General features: G+C 39.6%; 2 protein-coding genes across 12 annotated transcripts in view; one reads left to right on the top strand and one right to left on the bottom strand.

Annotated features, from left to right (window-relative positions):
* The window catches only part of LOC109927776 (G protein signaling modulator 2), a 54,778-nt gene extending 48,971 nt beyond the window's left edge, over positions 1-5,807 (top strand). For all 5 annotated transcript variants that reach the window (XM_048602195.1, XM_048602197.1, XM_020527790.2 and 2 more), the window contains one exon: positions 4,121-5,807. In XM_048602195.1, coding sequence (XP_048458152.1) covers positions 4,121-4,297 — 177 coding nt within the window. In that variant the 3' untranslated portion in view covers positions 4,298-5,807. The remainder of the gene's footprint in view (positions 1-4,120) is intronic.
* clcc1 (chloride channel CLIC-like 1) overlaps positions 1-24,546 on the bottom strand; it is a 45,166-nt gene that overhangs the window by 2,574 nt on the left and 18,046 nt on the right. For 2 of the 7 annotated variants that reach the window (XM_048602199.1, XM_048602201.1), the window contains 5 exons: positions 24,425-24,524; positions 23,250-23,347; positions 23,023-23,169; positions 21,854-22,621; positions 5,901-9,569 (listed from right to left, as the gene is read on the bottom strand). In XM_048602199.1, the coding sequence (XP_048458156.1) occupies positions 9,510-9,569; positions 21,854-22,621; positions 23,023-23,169; positions 23,250-23,347; positions 24,425-24,524 (1,173 nt within the window). In that variant the 3' untranslated portion in view covers positions 5,901-9,509. Of the gene's footprint in view, positions 1-5,900; positions 9,570-10,876; positions 12,900-17,738; positions 18,188-21,853; positions 22,622-23,022; positions 23,170-23,249; positions 23,348-24,424; positions 24,525-24,546 lie in introns of those variants that run through there. The other 5 variants (XM_020527792.2, XM_048602202.1, XR_007263089.1 and 2 more) reach the window with 4 other exon arrangements.

Genomic DNA, 24,546 nt, shown 5'->3' with positions numbered 1-24,546 from the left:
GTGTAGTACAATGTGGATGATTGAGAGGAATATCCACTTTGTAGCAAATGGATTAGGAAAGGAGGTGCAGCAAGACCCGCGTGCTTTTGTACACCAGTCATTGAAAGCAGTCACACAGGTGCAGCAGGCAGTGAAGAAAGCAAAGGTTATGGCAGTCTGTATAGCGTGAGGATTTGACTACAGGAGCAGGGATGTTGTACTGCAAATGTACAGGGTCTTGGTGAAACCACACCTGGAGTACTACACAGGAAAGGAGATACTTGCCTTAGAGGGAGTGCAGTTGGGTGGGGGGGTCTCTCCAGGCTGATACCGCAGAACTGTCCTGTGAGGAGAAATTGGTTTGATTGGGCCTATATTCACTAGAGTTTAGAAATATAAGAGAGGAGCTGATTGAAACACACAAAATTCTAACAGGGCTGCAGAGACTACTTGAAGGGAGGATGTTTTCCCTGATTGGGAGTCAGGAACCAGGGGTCACAGACTCGGGATATGGGGTAAATCATTTAGGACAGTGAACTTGTGGCATTCTCTACCATAGTGGGCTACGGAGGCCAAGCCACTGAACATATTCGAGAGAGAAATACATTTTCAGACTTTAAAGGTGTCAAAGGGTATGGTAAGTAAGTGAAAACATGGCATTGATAAAGAGGACTGATTTCATGATTCTCCTCAATAGCAGAATAGGCTCAAAGGGACAAATAACCTCCTCCTGCTCCTAATGTATGTTGTTGAATTTTTTGACACCCTAAAATTACTTGTAGGACAATATCCCTCTTTTTCTTCCTATATCACTAGCACCAATATGAATTATAACAATTGTAGTGATAGACCAAGATGGTGGCAGAGCAGGATGCTTCAGCTGGAGTTCATCTGCTCCACCCATTTGTTTCACTTTTTCTCCTCCTCTTGTTTCTTTTCTTCACTCCTCCTGGCCTCAGCATGTCGTCTTGGCGAGCAAGTGGGTGATGCTCAGGTATGTTCCAGAGGCGGCGGCAGCAGTTGCAATGGCATCATGGCTTAAGGTGGGAAGAACAAGCGGTGAGGGAGGTCACCCAGTATCTGGTACTGTGGCAGTGACATCGAGAACAGGCAGCCGAGGTCTCGCCTCAAAGACTGTTGAACTTTTAACTTTATTCCTTTTTTCTCCCCTAGGTTTACATTAATTTTAATGTCAACTGTTACCTTATTTTTTTAATCTTTCTATTTATTCTATGAAGGTAATGCTTAATGCTTTCAAAGTTTTCAACTTTGAGGGCAAAATGTAGGAAATCACTGTGTACTGTTCCCCTTGACTGTTAGGCAGCCAACCATAAATCCTCAGCCTGGATGCCCTTCAGATGCTGGATGACCACTTCCAGATACATGCTACCCTTGTAGCTCTGTGGATTCCCTACAAGAATGCCAGCTGCTGGTCAAGCTTCTCCAGCTGACATTTGCTGCACACGTGAAAGTCAGGACTTTTGGCTCAAAGAGCTAGTGCAGATACGCAGGCCATTTGGGTCCTAGAGTTCCCTCATAGCACAGGATTGTGTCCAATGTGATTTGAGGTGGCCTGAGATACCTTTTATTTATTGGACCACAACCTAAAGTTTTTTATTTCCTCGAAAGTTTAAGCTTATGCTGATTTAATTTGAAGTTGCAAATTATTGGATCATTGTATTCTAATTTTGAAAGAAGGAGACCAAGACAACCGTAATACTTCCAAACTAGAAACTTGTACTGTAATGTCACTCCTTGATTTATAGTTGCAATTTTGTGTAATTTTATTATTTTGTTAGCTTAAATAGCTTCTATGCCAGGTTTTCATCAAATGTTTGTCCATATTTTGACTTGACCTGCTTATAGTCATACAGCACATGGAAAAAGACCCTTCAGTCCAACTAGTCCACCCCGACCATATTCCCAAACTAACCTCGTCCCACTTGTCTGCATTTGGCCCATGTGTCTCAAAACCTTTGCTCTTCATGTACTTATCCACATGTCTTTTAAATATTGTAACTGTACCTGCATCAGTTCATTCCACATACTAACCACTGTTTTTTTTTTTTAAAAAAAAACGTTGCCTCCTGTTCTTTTAAAACTTGCTTCTGTCACCTTTAAAAATGTGTCCCCTAGATTTGAACACTCCCACCTTGGGGAAAAGACCCTTGCTATTCACCTTATCTATGCCCTCACGATTTTATAAACCTCTCAGGTCACCCTTCAACCTCCTACCCTCCACTGAAACAAGTCCCAGCCTATCTAGCCTATTTTTATAACTCAAGCCCTCAATTCCTGGCAACATCCTGGTAAATCTTTTCTGAACCCTCTCCAATTTAATAATATTCTTCTTGTAACAGGATGACCAGAACTGCACACAGTACTCTAGAAGAGGCCTCAATGTCCTGTACACCCTCAACATGACATCCTAACTTCCATACTCCAAAGGTCTTAGCAATGAAGGCAAATGTGCTAAATGCCTTCTTAACCACCATGTCTACCTGTGACGCAAATGTCAAAATTGTTTTACCAATACCTCGCATTTATCTAAAGTAAACTCCATCTGCCACTCATGAGCCCATTGACCCAAATGATCAAGATCCCTTTGTAATTTTAGATAACCTTCATTGTCCACTATACCACCAATTTTGATGTCATCTGCAAACTTACTAACCTGGCCTCCTATATTCTCATCCAAATCATTTTTATAAATGACAAACAAGAGTGGACCCAGAACCAATCCCTATGGAACTCTGCTGGTCACAGGTCTGCAGTCTGAAAAATGACCCACCACCATCCTCTGTCTCCTACCGTCAAGCCAATTTTGTACCCAATTGGAAAGCTCACCTTGAATTCCATGGGATCTACCTTTACTAATTAATCTACCATGCAGAACCTTGTCAAAGGCTTTACTAGAGTCCACGTAAACAACATTTACTGCTCTGCCCTCTGTCTTTTTGGTTCCTTTCTCAAAAAGCTTAATCAAGTTTGAGAAGCATGATTTCTCTCGCACACAACCATGCTGACTATTTAAGGTTCTTGCGAAGAATTGTAGCTCAGGTTGTGGATGAGGTTGTTGGCTTGCTCGCTGAGCTGGCTGATTATTGTACAGACGTTTTGTCACCATGTTAGGTAACATCATCAGTGCAGCCTCTGAGGAAGTGATTGTTGTTCTACTCCACTTGCTATTTATATGATCTGGTCTATTAAGTTGGGTTGTGTCATTTATGGTTCTTTTCTGCATGGGTTTGTATATGGGGTCTAATTCCATGTTTATTGATTGTATTATGGGTTGAAAACCAGGCCTCTAGAAGTTCTTAGCTCCAGCCAACCACAGACACGCAAGGGAATTCCATGTGGAGTAGAACAACATCGCTTCGTTGGAGACCACACTGATGATGATACCTAGCATGGTGATGAAATGTCTGCATGATAACCAGCCAGCTTGGCGAGCAAGCCAACAATCTCATGCTGACCATCTCTAATCGGTCCTTGCCTCTCCAAGTGCATGTAAATAGAAACATAGAGCACGAGGCAGCCATTTGGCCCTTTGAGTCTGCTCTGCCATTCTTCACTATCATGGCTGATCGTCCAACTCAATAGCCTAGTCCTGCTTTCTCCCCATAACCTTTTGATCCCATTCGCCCCCAAGTGCTATGTGTAGTCGCCCCTTGAATACGTTCAATGTTTTGGCATCAACTACTTCCTGTGGTAATGAATTCCATCGGCTCATCACTGTGGGTGAAGAAAATGTCTCCTCATCTCCATCCTAAATCAGCTACCCTGAATTCTCATACTATGACCCCTGGTTCTGGACACACCCACCATCAGGAACATTCTCTCTGCATCTTGCCTAACCAGTTCTGTTAGAATTTTAAGTCTCTGAGATCTGCAGACCCACCATCCCCAGAATCAGAATCACTTCCAAGTGAATTAGAAAAATTCAAATATGGAGCTGTGCTAAAATGCCATCTATGGATTTTAAATTTTAAAGCAATATTCTGGATTTTTAATTTGCTGAAAAGTCGTAAACCTCAGAACTATTGTAAATACATACTACATTGTAAGTGACTTAAATCTTTAATTTCTTCATTTGAGCATTTTTTTTTTAGTATCTCTAATCGTTTAATTCATCCTTCAGGGCACGAGACTAGATGACCAGAGATGTGCACCACCACAGACTGTACATAAATGTATTACTGTTCCTGATGAAGATTTCTTCAGTCTAATCCTGCGATCTCAGGCCAAGCGCATGAATGAACAACGTGTGGCACTTCCCTCAAATGTGGAAGAACAAAAGAGGGAGCTCTCACAATGATCTAAATATATATGCTTGCTTACACATAATTAAGAAGCTAATTATTCTCGGAAAATTGAAGTTGATGTCTTGGATTTGGTAAAACTCACCCTGCACTTTGGAATAATGGCAGTCTTGCATTAAGTTTCTGCCCACAAATGGATGTGGCTCTTAAGTTTTTTTTTAAATCCCCTTTCATTGTTCAGTTCTAAATTTTCAAAGGAATTTGAATAATTTGAGTAGGTATTAAAACTAAACCAATGGTTGTCAATTCCTGTATAAACTGGTCAAAAAATACATAAGTAATCCCATTTTTTTCTTTTATAAAATTGAAAGCATTCTTTTATCATCAATCCAATGATGAGTATAACAGGATCATCCAGTATTTTAAAAATGGAGATCAAAAATATTAATATTGGTTACATTCATTTTTTAGATTATTTAGATTTCTCTTAGTATAATGTTGCAACCTTTTTTTTGAAAGAAAGCAATCTAAAAGAGGAGTATTACCTATTTTACGATTTCATTTTGAACTGATTTTCAACATTTAATTACTACAGGAAATCATCGTTATTTATAAGTTATCTGATGTACAAATACATGTGTAGTCTTAATGTATTCTACTGCCAATCCTGTGCTGACTTTTATTTTCTCGCAGTTTAGAAATTTTCTTAAACTGTATGATTTCTGGATTTAAAAAAAAAAAATCTGCTGCTGTAAGAAATGCTTTTAGTTCTTTATTGCAAATCCAGTACTCAGCATTTATATTTTGATTTTTCTTTTGTTTTTGTGGTTGGTGTCAGTCTTGAATTTTCACATTGGGTTTAAAACCTCCAAATCTATCCCTTTTCAGGTCATTCATTCTATGTTTGCTTTCAGTCAGGTAAAAAGATTTTGTTTAAACATAAGTATTGTTCAAAGTTGTACAAAAACAACAATTCTGGACTTTGTACCAGGACAGGTGTTGTTTTTTTTTCAAATTGAAATCTCAGGATAAAAGCTATGAGGCATATTTAAGAATTTTTTTTTTTTTTTTTCTAGTGTCTCTAAGCAAATAGAGTTGGTGATGTTTCCTAACACTATGCATTTTGTAAATCTTCATTTTTTTTTTTAAACAATAATGATAGGATAGAGGGGAATGAACAAGCTTGCAAATATTGAGTCAATATTTGGTTTTGTGTTTTTTTTTTTTGTTTTTTTTTTGGGAGAAATAATCCCAGGCAGCTCAGTTTCAAAATTTGTGCTCCCAAAGCAAAAGGAGCAGTGTGTTGTATTTAGTCAATACAAAATGCTGACTATTGGCAAAATATAGTACTTCATTACTTTTTGATATTTTTTTTTGGGTAGGCAAGGACTACAAGTTCGTTTTCCCTCGGAGTATTGATCACTTGGCTTTCAGTTCAACTACTGAAATGTTGGTTGTATGATTTATTTTGCAATGATGTAGTGTATTTTGGAATCATGACTTCACTAACGTATTTTTGTTGTAGGTGTAACATTAAAGTATGCTGCCTTCAAATCAGAATTCTAACATCTCTTTTAAGACTGTATATAAAGTAAAATTATTCAGTGGTCAATTACTATATTTTTCAGTGATCCAAATATGAAAGAATATTGTAAATATTAAGAATATTTTTGTGTGCCGATAATGTAAATTAGGACTTTAAAAGCAGAGCAGGAACAGAGAGCTGAGGGTATGTGTCCACATTTGTTCAAGTTAGCATGGTACATTGAGAAAGTGATTTAAAAAGTGGGTGAGATCCAGACTTTGGAATTTCAGCCCTATTGAGAACAATGCAGTATAAGTGGTCTCTTCAACGACAAAAACGGTAGGAAACTTGGTTTGGTAGATCGGACATTTCAACTTTGTATTTGGCTACGGTGGTTATTAGTCACCAAAACACATTCATGCAGCTGCAGATGTTCCTAAAAAATAGACTAAGTTTACAATTAAAGCTATATTTGTAAATTTATAAAGACAGTTAGAAACATCAATGGAAATAACAAGAGTTCAAACTTGTTCTCCAACACTATTCTTTTACTGCTACTTTTATTTCCATTAAAAAAAATTTAATTGTATCTAACCTTTTTAACATTCTCCTCACCATACAGAATCCCACCTAGTTTTTTGTTATAAACAAAATTGTGGAGATATTACATTTTTCTCATCCAAATTGCTGATACATATTTTTTAAATAGCTGGGGCCCCAAGCACTGATCCCTGCAGTACCCGACATCACTGCCTCCCACTCTGAAAATGACCCATTTCTTATTATACTGTTTCTTGCCTCCTAACCAATTCTCAATCCACAACAGCGTATATATCATTTTGATACAGTTTGATTTTGCATACTAAAAATCCAAATACACCATAGCTTATCTATTTTAAAAGTTACGTCCTTAAATCTCCAGTTTCCCCTCCATAAATCCAAATTGGTTTTGTACCAAGTCCCTTTACAAGACAGACTGCTGCATTTTCTGTACTATTGATGTTGTCATCGATTCTATAATTCCCAGCTTCTCTTCCCACCCTTTTTGTTTTGAATAGTGGGGTTTAATCTGTCAACTTCCAATCTGATTAGTACTGTTCGAGGAATCTACAGAATTTTTGAAAATGACAGCCAATGAAATAGTTACCCCCGTAAGTACTCTGGAATGCAAATTATTAGGTAATGGAGATTTATCAGCTTTCAGTTCCCATTAATTTTGCCAGTACCTTCAATTCTACCTTCCCTATAGACTGTTGCTTCCCTAGCATTTCTGGGAAATTAATTGCTGCTTCTGTAAGACAGAACTAATTGCTCTGCCCTTTCAAGAGGCACAACAATGCAGAATCACATGGAACATTTTTATGGCTTTGGCCAGAAGCAAGCTTAACCTCAGAGCATAACCTGGAAACTTCATGGGGAAGGATACCAGAGCTGAAATCTCTTTACTAATACAGTGTACTTTCACAGATCTATGCCAATGAGTGAATGAAGCATGACAGGGATCAATCCAACAATTCTTTCTTTGATCATAGCACAGGACAGGAACCCCACAGAAGACAGAGATAACTGCACCGTAGCTGCATAGTCTCCTAACACCGAACAAGCCGGACAAAAGCTACCAAGTCCAAAGTACAGCTCCTACAAAATAAGGCTTAGGTTGAGGTATCTGCAAGTGAGTGAGAAACAGTGTAGAATAAAACTCAGGTTATGCTAAGCCAATGTATCATACCTTAAACTTTGCATATGGACCTGTGGTCACAAGGACTGGTGGTAATCCCAACCTGGTAGCTCTACAGATAGCAGCTGCCCTTAATTTGTACACCAGTAGATTGTTCTGGAATATCATCATACTTTCTTTATGACAGCCCACCAATTCATGTCTTTTCCCCCTTGATGGAGACAGACAGGCAGATAGCTCAGACATTAGCAATCTGATCTTGGTGATATTGCACAAGTTCAAGGTGCAATTGAATGCACTCAAATAGCTGTCTGAGGACCCTACCATGAACCAGCAACCTTTTTCAATAAAGGATTTCACTCCACAACATTTAAGTAATTTGTGACCACATTGCAGATCTGCACCATATGTCTAAGGAACTGCACAAGATTTACATCCTGGACCACTTTTTCAAAAGCTCTCAGCCCACATAAGGATGGTTAATGGTGACAACAAACAGCCCCTCATCCCTTGTTTATGAAATGCTAAAGAGAGATACAATGCGGCACACACGTGGGTCTGAGCCGTTGTAGAACATACCACTGACCGGCCTTGAAGAGATGGGGCTCTGATGCCTGGATGGTTGGGTCTTTACACTATAACTGAAACAAGGTTCCTGCAGCATAGCGATGCACTGCATCTAACACAATCTCAATTTTGCAAATTAGGGACATACCTGCTGAGGAGATTCAGGAGCAAGAGGAAACCACTGAGGAAAAGGATGAGGGCAAGAATCCAAAGACAGGCCTAGATGATTATTAAAGATTGGAAGACTGTCAACTGAGCTACAGACAATCTATGGTTGCCTGCTTTTAAGAGGCACGAGCATTGTTTAGAGTTACGCTCGTTAATATTTAATTGATGTAGTTGGCCGTCAGCTCTCTGCTTGCCACATTCCTTAAATGAATAAAATTACCCACCCCTTATTAATCTATGCAATTAAACATTGACTTTTCCTGTCACATATGGCTCTGATGTTCTCACGTCTGAAAACTAAAATGCATGCACAAATCTTACCCTCAACCAATATTAATGCTAAAACAGCTGTGATACAGGAAGCAGTTAGTTTCGCTAGCTCACACTCCTGGATGTTTGCACGAAAATGATCATGCCAGACATATGAGCCCCATCAGGGAGTCCATTCCCTGGTGAATAGTACTGATTTGTTCTACATCCTAAGTGTGCTCCTTATGTGCTTTATGTCCTCATAATCCTTTCAGTGCTGTTGAATGCAATGAATCTTCATTGTACTCTTGCAATGCCCAAGTATCCTCACTGACAACACTACTAGTATTATGGTCTATAATCTAAGGAACTGTGTCTTCATTTATGATTTGGCCTTTACCTATCTCACTGTTGAACATGTAGCATGCTTTTGAGAACCTCAGATATGGGACAGATCTTTCCTTCCTGGTACCTGTAGTGGATGCATGAAAATTTCCATTATCCTTTCATTAAGCTACACGTGCAGACAACTGGACATCCCAGGTCCTGGTTCCTCCTGTAGGCCTTAAGGTTACCTTCAGAATCGCAACTGCAATCTAGGCGCAGGCCTGACTTCAGCAAATAGGGTGAAGGAAGCTTGCTGACTGGCACATTCTGGTTACTTTGAAGACATTGGCTAGTATCCTTTGGGTCTAGCAGTTCACAGTCTCTGGCAATGGAGAGTTGGAGGGAGCAGGAGAGTCCTTAGAAGAAGCTGCTAAGGTTCCTGTCTGCCAGTTCTCCTTCCTGGGAGTGCCTGCTAGCCCCATCCTGCCTTCTTGAGGAGAGGGTACCTGGAACTCAGGGTGCAGTCTCCTGTGCTGGGGTTGGTAGTGCCTGCAGATGGAAAGAGTTAGTTGTTGAAGATGCAGAATAGCTAATGCAGGTCAACGTGTTTGTTTTTGTGCTCACCAGAGAATAGCACAGTACAATGTTGCTTACTGGGCTATTGGTCTATTTACATTTCCCTGTCTTCACAGAAACTGTCCCAGTCATCCCTGGTCAGCTTGATGGGTCTTTCCTTTAAGTGGGTGAAGATTTCTTATTTGGCAGGACCCGTACTGGTCTTGGCCCTCTTAGCATGGCTGTGCACCGACTTCTCCTGTAATGAGATAAAGAGAATTGAGTGTGATGGGAACAGGAGCTGGAACAGTTGTGAACATGTATAACCTTGTCAGGTGGTGAGATGTACTCAGTGAACAGGACGTGCAGTGGGCAGGAAAGGTTAGTCGTTTAAGAGGATGAGATATCACTCCTTGAGTGCACAACATGCATGTAGTGGTGAGGCTTACAAGTTGTGATCCTTAGTGAGATGCCTTTGCAGTGGCAAAGTAAGACTGAGTGATGCCCCTGTGTGAAGGAGCAAGAAGACGACGGTGTCACTCACCCTTGTGGCACATCGAATATCATTCATTTTCTTGTACCCTGCAATCTGCTCCTAGGCAGGATAAATCTGAAGGGATGACCTCCTGGTGTCATCACCCAAGAACAGGATGGAATTTCTCTCTGTTACTTTTTAGAATTAGAATTAGATTTTATTGTCACGTGTACTCAAGTACAGAAGTACATGAGTACAGTGAAAAGTGTAAATTATTGCCATTCCTGGTGCCATCTTAGGCTTAAAAAGGTACCCAGGTACAAAATCTTAGGTACAAAGTAGAACAATAAAGAAAAAATTTAAACGTTAAACATTACTTTACTACTTTATACTAAGAGGGACTGTAAAGAAATAAAGTTAAAGGTTCATCTGTCTTTCTTAAGTGCTTAGCCATGCGAGATCGCACTCCCTAAAAGGGCTCGATCTCCTCTGCTTTGGCCCGCTCTCTGGGAGACCTCAAGCTACCTCCTCTTGCTGCTGCAGATGCCAGGGGACCTCCCTCACCACTGCATTGGGCTCGCTCCTTCTACAGTGGGCTCAATCATTGTCATACTTCAATTTCAAAGTGGAAAATTTCAGGCTTTGGTTGCTCACTTTAAAAATGCACATTTCACGGAACTAATATCATTTTTTTAGAAGACATGAAAACATTTTCTCATTTTGGATTTTTTAAATAACGCTTTAGAAACTAGTTATGTTATCAGGTAGAAACTTGGGGGATAAAGACTGGCTGTGCCCAATGATGATTTTCGTCTAATTGAAGAGAAGAGACATCAGTTTATCGTTTTGTATACAGTTTCATAAGTTGTATCAATTCTCTGCTGTTTAATACAAGTAGTATCTGCTCACATTGACAGGAAAGCGAAATATAAAACACATACTAAACTACTGCATATTGTTATGATCCCAACTGGTGTTACTGCTGAACAAGTCAAATTCCTGGCATGAAATGTGGCTTGAAAAATCATATCTTGTTGTTTGTCTAATTTAATGAGGCAGTCTTTCACAAACATAAGAACACAAAACACAGATTTGGTTTCAACAATAAAACAGAAGTTTACTATGTAAAAGAAAGAAAAAATAAAGCAAACCAAGCTACCTACATGCAACAGTTTGAAAGATTTTGAAACACGTGGTAAAACAAAATCCCATAACTCCTCAACACAGTTACTTAAAAACCAGAAGAATTTTCTGTCCCTATCAAATCTAAAGGTTTGATTTAATCACTTATTTTCAGTTCCAGTCCTGAGACACATCCAAAGCCTTTTTTTTTGAAAAGTCATACAACTGACCTTACACTTTCTCAGCTTTGAGCAACCATTGCAGATTTATTAGCAAACACTCCTGGTTTGGGAGTTTACACAAACTATAGAGGTAAATTATTCCATTAACTGCTCTGAACATCCAGGTTTTCTGGGAGAAACTATACTTACACCTAATGTCAGTCAGGTTTTCTATGAACTGCATAAAAGCTTCCAATTTTCTGAACTATCGTCAATCCTTGATTATTCTAAACCGTGCTATCTTTCAATATTTTCTCTGTCCTGTTGTAAAACTCCATAATAGATGGAGTTTAATTTAGATAAATGTGAGGTGCTGCATTTTGTTAAGACAAATCAGAGCAGGCCTTATACAGTTAATGACAGACCCTGGGGAGTGTTGCCAAACAAAGGGACCTAGGGGTGCAGGTGCATAGTTCCTTGAAAGTGGAGTTACAGGTAGACAGGGTAGTGAAGGTGGCGTTTGGTACGCTTGCCTTCATTGGTATGGTGCACTTGGCATTATTGATCAGTGCATCGAGTATAGGAGTTGGGTTCTCATGTTGTGGCTGTACAGGATGTTAATTCGGCCACTTTTAGAATACTGTGTTCAATTCTGGTCTCCCTGCTCTTGCAAAGTTGTTGTTAAACTTCCAAGGATTCAGAAAAGATTTACAAGTATTTTGCCAGAGTTGGAAGCTTTGAGCTACATATAGAACATAGAACATTACAGCACAGTACAGGCCCTTCGGCCCTCGATGTTGCGCCGACCTGTGAAACCAATCTGAAGCCCATCTAACCTAAACTATTCCATTATCATCCATATGTTTATCCAAAGACCATTTAAATGCCCTTAAAGTGGGTGAGTCTACTATTTTTGCAGGCAGGGCATTCCACGCCCTTACTACTCTCTGAGTAAAGAGTACAGGGAGAGGCTGAATAGGACGGGGCTTTTTCTCTTGAACAATCAGAAGCTAAGGGCTGACCTTATAGAGGTTTATGAAATCATGAGGTGCATGGATAGGGTAAATAGCCAAGGTCTTTTTCCCAGGGTAGGGGAATCCAGAACTAGACGGCATAGGTTTAAGGAGAAAGGGAAAAAATTTAAAAGAGACCTGAGGGGCAACTTTTTCAGGCAGAGGGTGGTGCTTGTATTGACTGAACTGCTAGAGGAAGTGGTGGAGGAGGCAGGTCTAATTACAAAATTTAAAAGGCATCTGGATGGGTACGTGAATAGGAAGGGTTTAGAAGATATGGCCAAATTGCTGGCAAATGGAACGAGATCAGTTTAGATACCTGGTTGGCATGGATGAGTTGGACTGAAGGGTCTGCTTTCAGGCTGAATAACTCAATGACTATGAGCCTTGAGTCGTCTGCTCTCTGATACAACTGGATTAAATTCACAATTATAGGTCTTACCCTTATGCTACTTAAAGCTCTAATATGAAAATGTACACTTCAATGAGAATATTTAACTTTTAAAGGCAGCATTTCAATGTATACTTTATTCTTACAATTGTTTTTACTATTTGATCACTCAAACTTTGTTCATGGAGATGAGTGTACACAAAGATTGTTACTGTCTGCCCAAATTTAAAAAGCTCATTAGCAACACAACATTAACAAATTGTGTTTGAGAAAAAATGAGTTATGCTTCATTATGAAAAATGTTCAATTAATTTGATTGAAATGTCCAACAATCCACCAAATGTTACAAGATACAACTAATGAAGTTTTCTTCAACAAAAATCCTCATGCTCTTTGGTTCTCTTCAGATTTTGGTTTTATTGAAAGCCTATGGAACAAACAAGCATTAATAATTCAACTCCAGAGTTTTAAAAATAACAATCTACATAATCAAACACTTAGGTGAAATAATTAAAAACACTGTTACTCCATTCACTTATTCTGAGATTCTCATCACTTTTATCACGCAAGTTAAATGGGATACAGAGAAATTCGTACAAAAAACTCAATATGTACATCAGGAAGCTTTCCCAGGAAGCATGAACCTTTTATCATGACTTCAAATTCTTCTACATTACAATATTTAAGATAACTCACACTACCACATTAGTGACAAAACACTTGTTTACATTTAAATTTGGAGAGAAAGGATTCATGTTAATAAAACAAAGCACGTTATACAAATTAGGTTAAAATAAAAAAATCTGAACTTTAGAACGGTGACATCTCAATCATACTGTGCATGAGAAAAATTGTTCAAAAAATAAATAACTTGACTCTTGCTTAGGAAAGCCCCACAGATTCTTTCTTCCAGCAAATTCTGAATTATAACTAAAATTAATCCACAATTTTTTTATGAATTATTATCTGTTCTCCAGGAGTGGGCTGACTTTGTTGCCTTGAGCTGGTGTTGGATCCCTTAGCCACTCAGATAGGCTTAGCAGAGCTCAGTTTGTATTATTTCAGAGAAGCATTTGCTCATAGGCAATTCAATGGAAGTATAAACAATACTGGAAAGTTGGATTGTGTTGTGCAGACCAATTATTTTAACTCTGTGCGAGGGAACACCAGGGTCACACTTACAAATTGTGCAAGAATTTAGGTGGTTGCTGAACATCAGACCCGTCAAACAGAGCTCCAGCTCATGTGACAAACATTCTCTTATATAACTTCAAGAGAGATCTGGACCAGTTTCTGACTGGTGTGGAGATCACCTCGTACATGGGTGGTACCCTGTATGATAAATGAAGGTGAAAATTGACTCTGGGACTAACTTCAAATTTTTAAATTTTGTTCTCAAATTGGCTTGGGTTTTTCATTGATTTTTACCATTTCTGTGAACAAGATCTTTTTATTTTCTAAGCTCAGCATTCTTCTTTGCAGGAAACTACAGTCAGCACAAAGCACAATTTACCAAAACAACATTCGCTGCCAATTGTATTATACAGTTATTCATATTAGACCAGACTCACTGAAAATAAATTACTCCACTTGTCCATCCAGAAATATTTATCTTAACAACTCTGTAACACTAAAGTAGTTTCCAAACCAAATAAGTTCTTTCTCGAGCAGAATCCACAAGCATGTCAATTATGACTAATCCAAATCATTATTATTGGACCTGACTGCTCCCAGACTGAAATTTCACTTTGTTTTTGATTTTAACAAGGTGGCCCTTTACTGAATGTGAAGCATACAATGCTACAGATTTGGTTTAAGTTTATTACTCAAATGAAGAAAAGTAGAATAAAAAAACGAATTGAATTTGCGTTAAATGCAAAGATTTAAAACATGGTTAAATACAATACCATTAGTTGCAAGAGCACTCATTTACAGTAGTCATAGCAGACAGAATTGGCTTCTCTGCCACATCTATAGGGCTTAACCTAACCGTGGCTTCAATTCCCAGTCTTGAGAACCAGACAGCTTCTTCCTCAAGTATATATAAGTTTGCTTAGACTTTCACAGCTTCACATAAATCCTTCAGGATTTTAAGCGAACTTCTCCCTCAAGCTGACTGTTTTCACTGAGGTAACATTTCTCAACAGTTCTAAACTGCCTTGCTTCTTCTGGATCAACTGTCTTGCACAGTATCTTTCTACCTGAAGCCTAGTATATCACTAATTACTCTATTAACTCATAAAACTCACCAAATGCAAACGAAACTTCATTGCTTTCCAGGAAGTCTACATACACTCAAATCAGACCCTTTTTACATCACAAAATGTTAACCATGATAATTAAAAAATGGTTTGATCTTCATATACCTTTCCTCCCCACTCTAGGGCACAGTGGCTTTTTTCTCCCACTTCCACGTTCCTTACAACCTTTTTGGTAATACATCTGCAATCTTATATAATAAATAAACATCGATTCATTGCATTATTTCTGGGCACTTAAGTGCTTTTAAAGTTGCTATTTTTCCAAAGACCCAAGATGCCTATCAGTACCAGCGTGCTCTAAGATACATTTGAGACACTAATTTCTTGTTAACATCTTTAAATCGAATCCTGCTACGGCAAATGTTGGAATTTGAATTCAATTAAAAGAAAAATCTGGAATTAAGAGTCTACTGATCACCATGAAATCATTGTCAATTGTCGGAAAAACCCATCTGGTTCACTAATATCCTTCAGGGAAGGAAATCTGCATCCTCACCTGGTCTGGTCTACATGTGACTCCAGACCTACAGCAATGTGGTTGACTTTCAACTGCCCTCTGAAATGTCCTAGCAAGCCTAGCGCTACAAAGTGTCAAAGAAATAAAACCAGACGGATCATCTGTCATCAACCTAGGCCCCGGAAAAGACAACGGCAGAAACAGCCAGGTCGACCCTGCAAACTCTTCCTCACTAACATCTGGGTAGCTAGTGTCAAAATTGGGAGAGCTGTCTCACAGCGTAGTCAAGCAACAGCCTACTACTTACCTACTTATAGAATCATACCTTACATACAATGTCCCAGACATCACCATCACCATCACCATCACCATCCCTGGATATGTCCTGTCTCATCAGCATGCCAGACCCAGAAAAAGTGGCGGCACAGTGGTATACAGTCGGGACGGAGTTATTCTGGGAGCCCTCAACATTGACTCCGGACCCCATGAAGTCTTAAGACTTCAGGTTAAATATGGGCAAGGAAACCTCTTGGTGATTACTATGCATTGTCCTCCCTCAGCTGATGAATCGGTACTCCTCCATGTTGAACAACATTTAGAGGAAACACTGAGGATGGCAATGGCACAAAATGTACTCTGGGTGAGGGATTTCAATGTTCACCACCAAGAGCGGCTCAGCAGCCAAGGGATCAACCCTGGTTCATTGGAGATTATAGAAGGGCATATCAGGAGCAGCAGCAGCCATATCTGAAGATGAGGTGTCAACCTGGTGAAGCCACCAAACAGGACTACTTGCTTGCCAAACAGCAGAAGCAGCAAGTATTAGACAAAGCTAAGCGATCCCACAACCAACAGATCAGATCTAAGCTGTGCAGTCCTGCCACATCAAGTCGTGAATGGTGGTGAGCAATTAAACAACTCACTGGAGGAGGTTCCACAAATATTCACATCCTCAATAATGGAAGTGCTGAATGGATTATCCATCTTGTCCTCCTCCAGTGATCCTCAACATTACAGATACGAGTCTTTAGCCAATTCGATTCACTCTATGTGACATCAAGAAACGGTTCGAAACACTGGATACTGCAAAGGCCAAGGGCCCTGACAACATTCTGGTAATAGTACTGAAGACTTGTGCTCCAGAACCTGCCGCTCCCCAAGCCAAGCTGTTCCAGTACAGTTACAACCCTGGCATCTACCAGACAATGTGGAAAATTGCTCAATTGTGTCCTGCACATAAGAAACAGGTCAAATCCAACCCGGCCAATTACCGCCCCGTCAGTCTACTCTCAATCATCAGTAAGGTGATGGAAGATGTCATCAACAGTGCTATCAAGCAGCACCTGCTCAGTGACGCCCAGTTTGGATTCCACCAGGGCCACTCAGCTTCAGACCATATTACAGCCTTAGTCCAAACATGGACAAAACAGCTGAATTCCAGAGGTGAGGTGAAAGTGACAGCCCTTGACATCAAGGCTACATTCGACCTAGTGTGGCTTCAAGGAGGCCTAGCAAAACTGGAATCAATGGGTATCAGGGAACAAACTCTCCAGTGGTTGGAGTCATACCTGACACATAGGAAGATGGTTGTGGTTGTTGGAGGTCAGGTCCAGGACATCTCTACAGGAGTTCCTCAGGGTAGTGTCCGAGGCTCAACCATCTTCAGCTCCTTCATTAATGACCTTCCCTTCGTCATAAGGTCAGAAGTGGGGATGTTCGCTGATGACTGCACAATGCTCAGCACCATCTGCGATTCCTCAGATCTCGAAGAAGTGTGCAAATGCAACAAGATTTGGACTATATTCAGGCTTGGGCTGACAAGTGGCAAGTAACATTTGCACCACAAAAGTACCAGGCTATGACATTACGAACAAGAGGCAATCTGACCACGGCCCCTTGACATTCAATGGCGTTACCATCACTGAATCCCCCACTATTAACATCCTGGGAGTTATCATTGACCAGAAACTCAACTGGACTCACCACATAAACACAGTGGCTACAAGAGCAGGTCAGAAGCTCGAAATACTGCGGTGAGTAACTCACCACCTGACTCTCCAAAGCCTGTACACCACCTACAAGGCACATGTCAGGAGTGTGATGGAATACTCCCCACTTGACTGGATGAGTGCAGCCCCAATAACACTGAAGAAACTGGACACCATCCAGTACAAAGCAGCCTGCTTGATTGGCACAAAATCCACAAGCATCCACTCCCTCCACCACTGATGCTCAATAGCAGCAATGTGTACAATCTACAAGACACACTACAGAAATTCACCAAAGATCCTCAGACAGCACATTCCAAACCCATGACCACTTCCATCTAGAAGGAGAAGAGCAGCAGATATATGGGAACACCACAGCCTTGAAGTTCCCTTCCAAGCCACTCACCATCCTGATTTGGAAATATATCGCCATTCCTTCACTGTTGCTGGGTCAAATCCTGGAATTCCCTGCCTAATGGCATTGTGGGTCAACCCAGTGGGTGGACTGCAGCGGTTCAAGAAGGCAGCTCACCACCACCTTCTCAAGGGCAACTAGGGACAAGCAATAATTGCTGGCCAGCCAGCAATGCCTATATCCCAAAAATGAATTTAAAAAACTAAAATCAGCTACTTACTCACCAAATTTTCTCCTTTGAAATACCCTTTAATTTTACTTACATTCTTATTAAACTTTCCAATCTCCTAATATAAAAGATGATGCAAATGAACTGAATAAATTAATTTTGTACTCTTAATATGTTATATTCCTTATATGAACATTTATCTACTTGTTTATTTGTCAGCTTTTGTTTATTAAATGTATGACACACCTACTTCTTGAATATTGTGGAAGAGACAAACGAGTACAGAACGACAAGCTTTGGCAGCAAGAGAACAGCAAGATCACTAAATTCCAAATGAACGTAGAGCCAGAATTGACATATGAACAAATCAGCATCCTTTTCTCTTGTAGTACAAATCATTACAATTTTTCTTTCCTGTATTTGTCCTGATGAGTACAAAATGGAAAGATTCAGCAAGCTTCTCTCTTCAGTGATATTCAAGTTCTGTACTAACGTATCTATTTCTTATAAATACAATAATTCAACACTTTATCATAAAAGCTTTCAGTACCAAAGGAACAGAGGACCTAGGAGCAGGGGCAGGAGAAGAATATTTGACAGTTTAAGCCTGTTCTAACATTTAAGAAGATCATGGGCAATCTAGGGGAGGCGATGGCCTAGTGGTATTATCACTGGACTGTTAATCCAGAGATAACATTCTGGGTACCCGGGCAATCCTGCCATGGCAGATGGTAGAATTTGAATTCAATAAATATCTGGAATTAAGATCTAACAATGACCGTGAATCCATTGTCGATCGTTAGAAAAACCCATCTGGTTTGCTAATGTCCTTTAGGGAAGGAAACTTCTGTCTTTACCTGGTCTGGCCTACATGTGACTCAAGACCCACAACAATGTGGTTAATTCTGAACTGTCCTCTGGCCTAGCCAGCAACACCCCTCATCCCGTGAATAAATAAAGAAAAAAAATAATAAATTAGGCTATGGTCTCAGCTCCACTTTCAGTCTATATTCTATAATCTTTGACTCCCATGTCTATCAAAAATCTATGTAATACTGCCTTGATAAAATTTAAAGATGAAGTCTTCATCACTGTCACACTCTAATGACCCCAGAGGAAAAAAAAAATCATGTGTCTTAAAAGAGTTGACCTCTTATTTTAAAGCTATGCCCCTTAGTTTTCGTCTCCCCTGTACGATGGAACATGCTGCCAGGATCCACTTTATCTAGTCTCTTGAAGATCTTCCAATAAGATCACCTCTCATTCTTCTAAACTCCAATGGATACAGGTCTAAACTGTTCAACCTTTCCTCCAGAGATAAGCCCATCATCCCAGAAATGAGTTGAGAAAACCTTCTCTGATCCATTTCTAAAACAATTACATCCATTATCAAATGAGAACAAATCTATGCATAGCACCTTAGATTGGTCAAACCAATGCCCTGTACAGCTGCAGTAAAATTCCCATATGCTCACGTTCCATTTCCCTTGCAATCAATGACAATGTCCCAACTGCCCTCCTAATCACTTGCTTTGAAAGAGTTGACCAACCTCTCCCCCATGCCTTCCCTATAGCCCTGTAATTTTCCACTGTTTTCAGAATTTATTCAATTCCACTTGAAATGAATCTTTCGTTGCCCTTTCTGTTAATGCATGCCATATCATAATAATTCATCATGCAAAATAAAATTCTCAACTAACCTCCGGTTCTTTTGCCAATTACTTTAAGTGTATGTTCTATGGTTACGGATCTCTTAGCCGACAGAAACAATTTCCCACTCTTTACTACCAAACCTTTGCATCATTTAGGAATCAGACAGATCAGCATGGCCACTGCTATATACATGTTATTATTTAGTCATTTCAATTGTTTTGATCTGTCAGTCAAACAAAGACTTTAAAAGAAGTTACGACAGATACTAAAAACATCAGCCTTCCTGCTGCAAAAGGAGGACCTTTGCCCTGATAAGGAATAATTTCGACAATAATGATGTGGACTTGTTGGGCGGAATGGCCACTGTAGGGATTCTACGTTATTCCATTCTAAATTTATTCTTTTATGTTGAGAGCCCAGAGTGATTGGTATTTGCTTCCCTGATTAAGTGTCTCTCAACATACCCTGTTCTATTAAGTATTATCGATCAAAATAGATCATAGTTAGTGCTAAATCTGTTCTACAGATCTAGTGCAAAACATAAGGGAGTTTGACTGTTACATTCTTGGATCCCGTTTCCAGGCAAGTAGATATGGGGATTAAAAGTCCACTTAAACATGCACCACGATAATTTAAGCAAGCAACTAACATCACTGAATTTAGCTGCAAATTTGTAACAACCTCCATCCCCTAGCATAATTTATTTGTCTTCAGTCTTCCGAACTGAGTGTCACTGCCCTGTTTGGTGGCTACCTCTTATACCTCCCTGATTTATGATACAATACAAAACAATTAATCTCCAAATGTACACCTCCCAAAACAAAGAAATGCAAAGGCTGGAGATCTGAAACACAGCCAGAACTTCGAGAGAGTCGGGGATGGGGGCAGAGGTGAGCATAGCAGCTATCACTAAGGAGAAGATGCTGAGGAAGCTGAGGTGTCTGAAAGTGGATAAACCATCCAAACCAAATAACTACAAGCCAGAGTTCTGAGGGTGACAGCAGAAGGAGATTGGTGGTGATCTTTCAGGCATCACTGGAATCAGGGAGGGTCCTAGAGGACTGAAGAATGGCTAATGTAACACCCCTGTTTAAGAAGGGAGGGAAGCAGAAGACAATTCATGTTATACATTAATGATCTGAATAAGGGAACTGAGGGCATTGTTACTAAGTTTTAAGATGACACAAAGATAGTTGGAGGAACAGGTAATGTTTAGAAAGCAGAGAGGCTGCAGAAGGACTTGGTAGATAGGAGGGTAGGCAAAGAAGTGACAGATGGAATACAATGTGGGAAAGTGAGGTTTTGCACTTTGGTAGGAAGAATGGAGAAATCTGAAGCACAAAGGAACTTGGATGCCGTATTTCAGGATTCTCTTAAGATTAACATGCAAGTTCCGTTGACAGTTAGGAAGGCAAATGCAGTGTTAGTATTCATTTCAAGAGAGGCTAGAATACAACAGCAGAGGTGTACTGCTGAGGCTGTAAAAGGCCCTTGTTAGACTGCATTTGGAATATTGTGAGCAGTTTCTACGGAAAAATATGCTGGCTTTGGAGGGGGTCCATAGGAGGCATACAAGAACGATCCTGGGAAGGAAGGGCTTGTCATATGAAAAGTGGTTGTGGATTCTGGGTACTCAATGGAGTTTAGAAGGATGAATGGGGGATCTCATTGAAACTTAGAGTACTGAGGGGCCCGGATAGAGTGGATATGGAGAAGATGTTTCCACTAATAGGAGAGACTAGGACCCAAGTGCACAGCCTCAGAGTGAAGGATCGACACTGTAGAACAGAGCTGAGGAGTGGTGCGGTGGTACTGTCCCTATCCCCGGACAGGGGGGGCTCGAGGTTAAGTCCAAGTCCCATGTACTCCAGAGGTATGTGATAGCAACTCTGAACAGGTTGATAAAAATACTTCTGACGTTGCCAGAGAGTGGCAGCGCTGTACAATACTTTTCACTGTATTTTGTAACAAAATATACATGACGATAAATAAACAAACAAACAGACAAATAAATAAATAAAGATAAATAAATCATCTACTACCCATTCCATTTACGCACTTCCCCCAGCTGGAATATGGTTACAAGGTCATTTCCGCTGCTCTAAAAGCATCTAAATAGCTTACAGCAAATTGTTCCTCCTATTCATATAAACACCAGTTCTTCTCCTATCCTTGCCACACTTCCTCTTTTTCTAAGAGGAATATTTAAAAATACCTAAAGCCCGGTTTTCCCACATAGCTCAATGGCTTATAAAAATGTTGCCAAAAACCGGTAGCCAACAGACCAATATGAAACATTTGATTTTTGTTGTATTGTACAATTATATTTAAAAACATGAAATCCTACAAACCAATTTATTGTTATTGTACATTTAAGTGTTAATAAAATATGGCTTAATTTCTGACATAAATGCATCTAAATTTCTTGGAAGACTTACTTGCACTCCCACATTTTCTATGATGGGTAACTCATTTTCAAGTTCCTTTTCCTGTATTTGCTTTTTCTCAGTAACACTCATCTCCGTGACATTCATTCCTGATGGAAGCTGTGAAACTGCATCAAGTGGCCTGTCTTTTGTACCAAATTCTTCAGGAACATTACTCTGCATATCCTCACCTGCTCGTCTCACTTTGTGTAACTGATTATCAAATTTACTGACAGGTAACTCAGTTGCCTTCTTATTTTGGAAATTATTTCTTTCCCATTGTTCAACAATCTCTTGAGCTTGGTGAATATCAACATCTTCTATGTCAGGATTTTCCTCTGATGGTTGCGGTACACTATTTTTAATTACCTCCTTATTTGTTACCAGCTGGTCAGAAGAATATCTAGCACAATGATAATCTTTCTCGTATGGTACTTTCCTTCTGCGAAGATGGTTGTCACCTTGCCCATTATTTACCATCTCAGCTCTTTCCCAATTCTTTAAATCTTCTACACCCTGGTCATTTAGATCCCTTCGCCTAGAGGGACCTCCAAATGCTGCATCATGATTGGGGTCTCTTCTGATGTGAGGAAAATAGTTAGCATCTCCTCCAGCTTGGTAATCCACATATCCTCCGCTTTGGTATAAGGTATTATCAACTGAGCCTTGTACACTATATGGCACATTGTGATGTGCAATCGGAGCTTGAGGACCGACATGTGGAAGTGATCTAGATAAACTATATCGAACAACTGCATGGCCACAGGAATAGCAGAATGCCTGCAAAAGAGAAAAGCAAAAAAAATGGTGATTATGGTAATATCTGAGATTCACTGAATAGTAACTTATGCAAATCCTATCCCCAAGATAAAGAAAAAATCTGAGTGTTTCAGGAATAATGTCACTTAAAAATAACTTGCAAAGTATGCTGTATTAATTCATTAACTTCAGGCCTGTATAGAAAATAAAACTTTCACAATAGATTAATCAAATATAAATGGAAAAAAAAGTGGTGGTACCGTGGCCAGAAACATACAATGATCTGCATTCCTGTGATTGCGTTTGGGAACACCAGGAGAACATTAATTTATAAGATAGATACTACTAATGCGAGTGTTGGCTGCATAAAATATAATTTTAAACAAACACTATTCACTTTGGTAATCAGAACATAGACTTACAACAACAGCTAATATAACTGTCAGGGTCACAGGAAACTGCCAGATCCATGGAAGGTCTTTAAGGAGATCGCGGAAAAAGTGACTGATAGGCTCCCCAATATGTTTCAGTGGTTCAGTAATCAGTGTTGTTACAGTAAGCATGAAAGCCTTAAAAAGAAAGCAAAACACATTATTGGGCATTTCAAGTAAAATTATTACATTTCTGATCCAAAATTATTTGTTTTTACCTTGGTTGGAGGAACCTCCAAAATTGGATCCACTAACAGAGCCTCATAGTACATTTCACAAGGGTCATTCTGTAATGTCCAAGTTTGCCTGAACCACACTGTTAGAGAAGAATGTGACTGTTAAGGGCTTGCAAATCAAAAAAGCTTATTCTTCAATCTTAGTTATAAATAAAACTATTTATGCATAAAATTTAATTAATTTTCCCAAAATGGTGGCATATTAGTAATACCACTGAATTACTAATCCAGAGGGCCAGGCTCTCACTCTGGAGTCACGAGTTCAAATCCTACTATGTCAATTGATGGAATTTAAGTTCAATTAATATTATTCAAATTAAAAACTAGCCTCAGAGTGATGACCATGAAACTTTCATCGACTGTTGTAAAAATGCAGGCAGTTGACTATTAATGTCCTTTAGGGAAGCAACTCTACCATTTACACCTGGTCTGGCCTGTGTGAGAATTTAGGCCCACACAATATGGCCGAGTGTCCTCTGAAATGGCCTAGTCATTCAGTTCAAAAAACGATTAGGGATAGGTAAAAGATTTGGCCCTTGCCAGAAATGGGGTGGCATGGCAGCTCTGTGCTTAGCACTGCTGCCTCAGTGCCAGGGAAGCAGGTTTGATTCCAGCCTCTGGGTGACTGTGTGTATGGAGTTTGCATGTCCTCCTGGTGTCTGCGTGAGTTTCCACCAGGTGTCGTGGTTTCCTGCCATAGCCCAATGATCTCAGTTAGCTCAGCATCAATTTCTTTTATAGAATTCACTCATCCTGGAACCTATTCACGGTCTCAAATGCCATGAAAGACAAACTCTTTTATTTAAACTGGTGTGGCTCCAATCCTGGCTTGACTGTGTCAGTACCAAATGTATCTCTATCTCAGCTGAATTAGTTCCACGTGCGTGATCAAATTATTCCTCAACAAAACTTTAAACAGTAAATCAGACAGCCACAAATACAAACTATAATCAAACAAGCACCATTACTGACAATTTTAACATTTTACAGCGTGATACAATATAATGAAAACAAATAACTTTCACAGAGTTAAAGCTACATCTGTTTGATAAATAATACTTGCTATTTTATGACTGCTAAAAAGTTTGTATTTTACAGGGCCAATAATGAACCTTTGATTAATGTAAACATTAGCTTTCTCAACAAAACCTACTCACCAAGTAGGCTACCTTTCCAATCCATGTTCTGTACCCCTGTACACATGGGTTTATCAAGTTGTAACTTGGCAAAGTTAGCCTGTCGCTTAGCAAAAGCTGTCTGTAAAGAAACATTACATCTT

The sequence above is a fragment of the Rhincodon typus genome, chromosome 10 (genome assembly GCF_021869965.1).
Source record: "Rhincodon typus isolate 14 chromosome 10, sRhiTyp1.1, whole genome shotgun sequence".
In the NCBI taxonomy this organism is placed as follows: Eukaryota; Metazoa; Chordata; class Chondrichthyes; order Orectolobiformes; family Rhincodontidae; genus Rhincodon; species Rhincodon typus.
The sequence above is the reverse complement of the archived record's forward strand: the minus strand, read 5'-3'. Positions and strand labels throughout refer to the sequence as shown.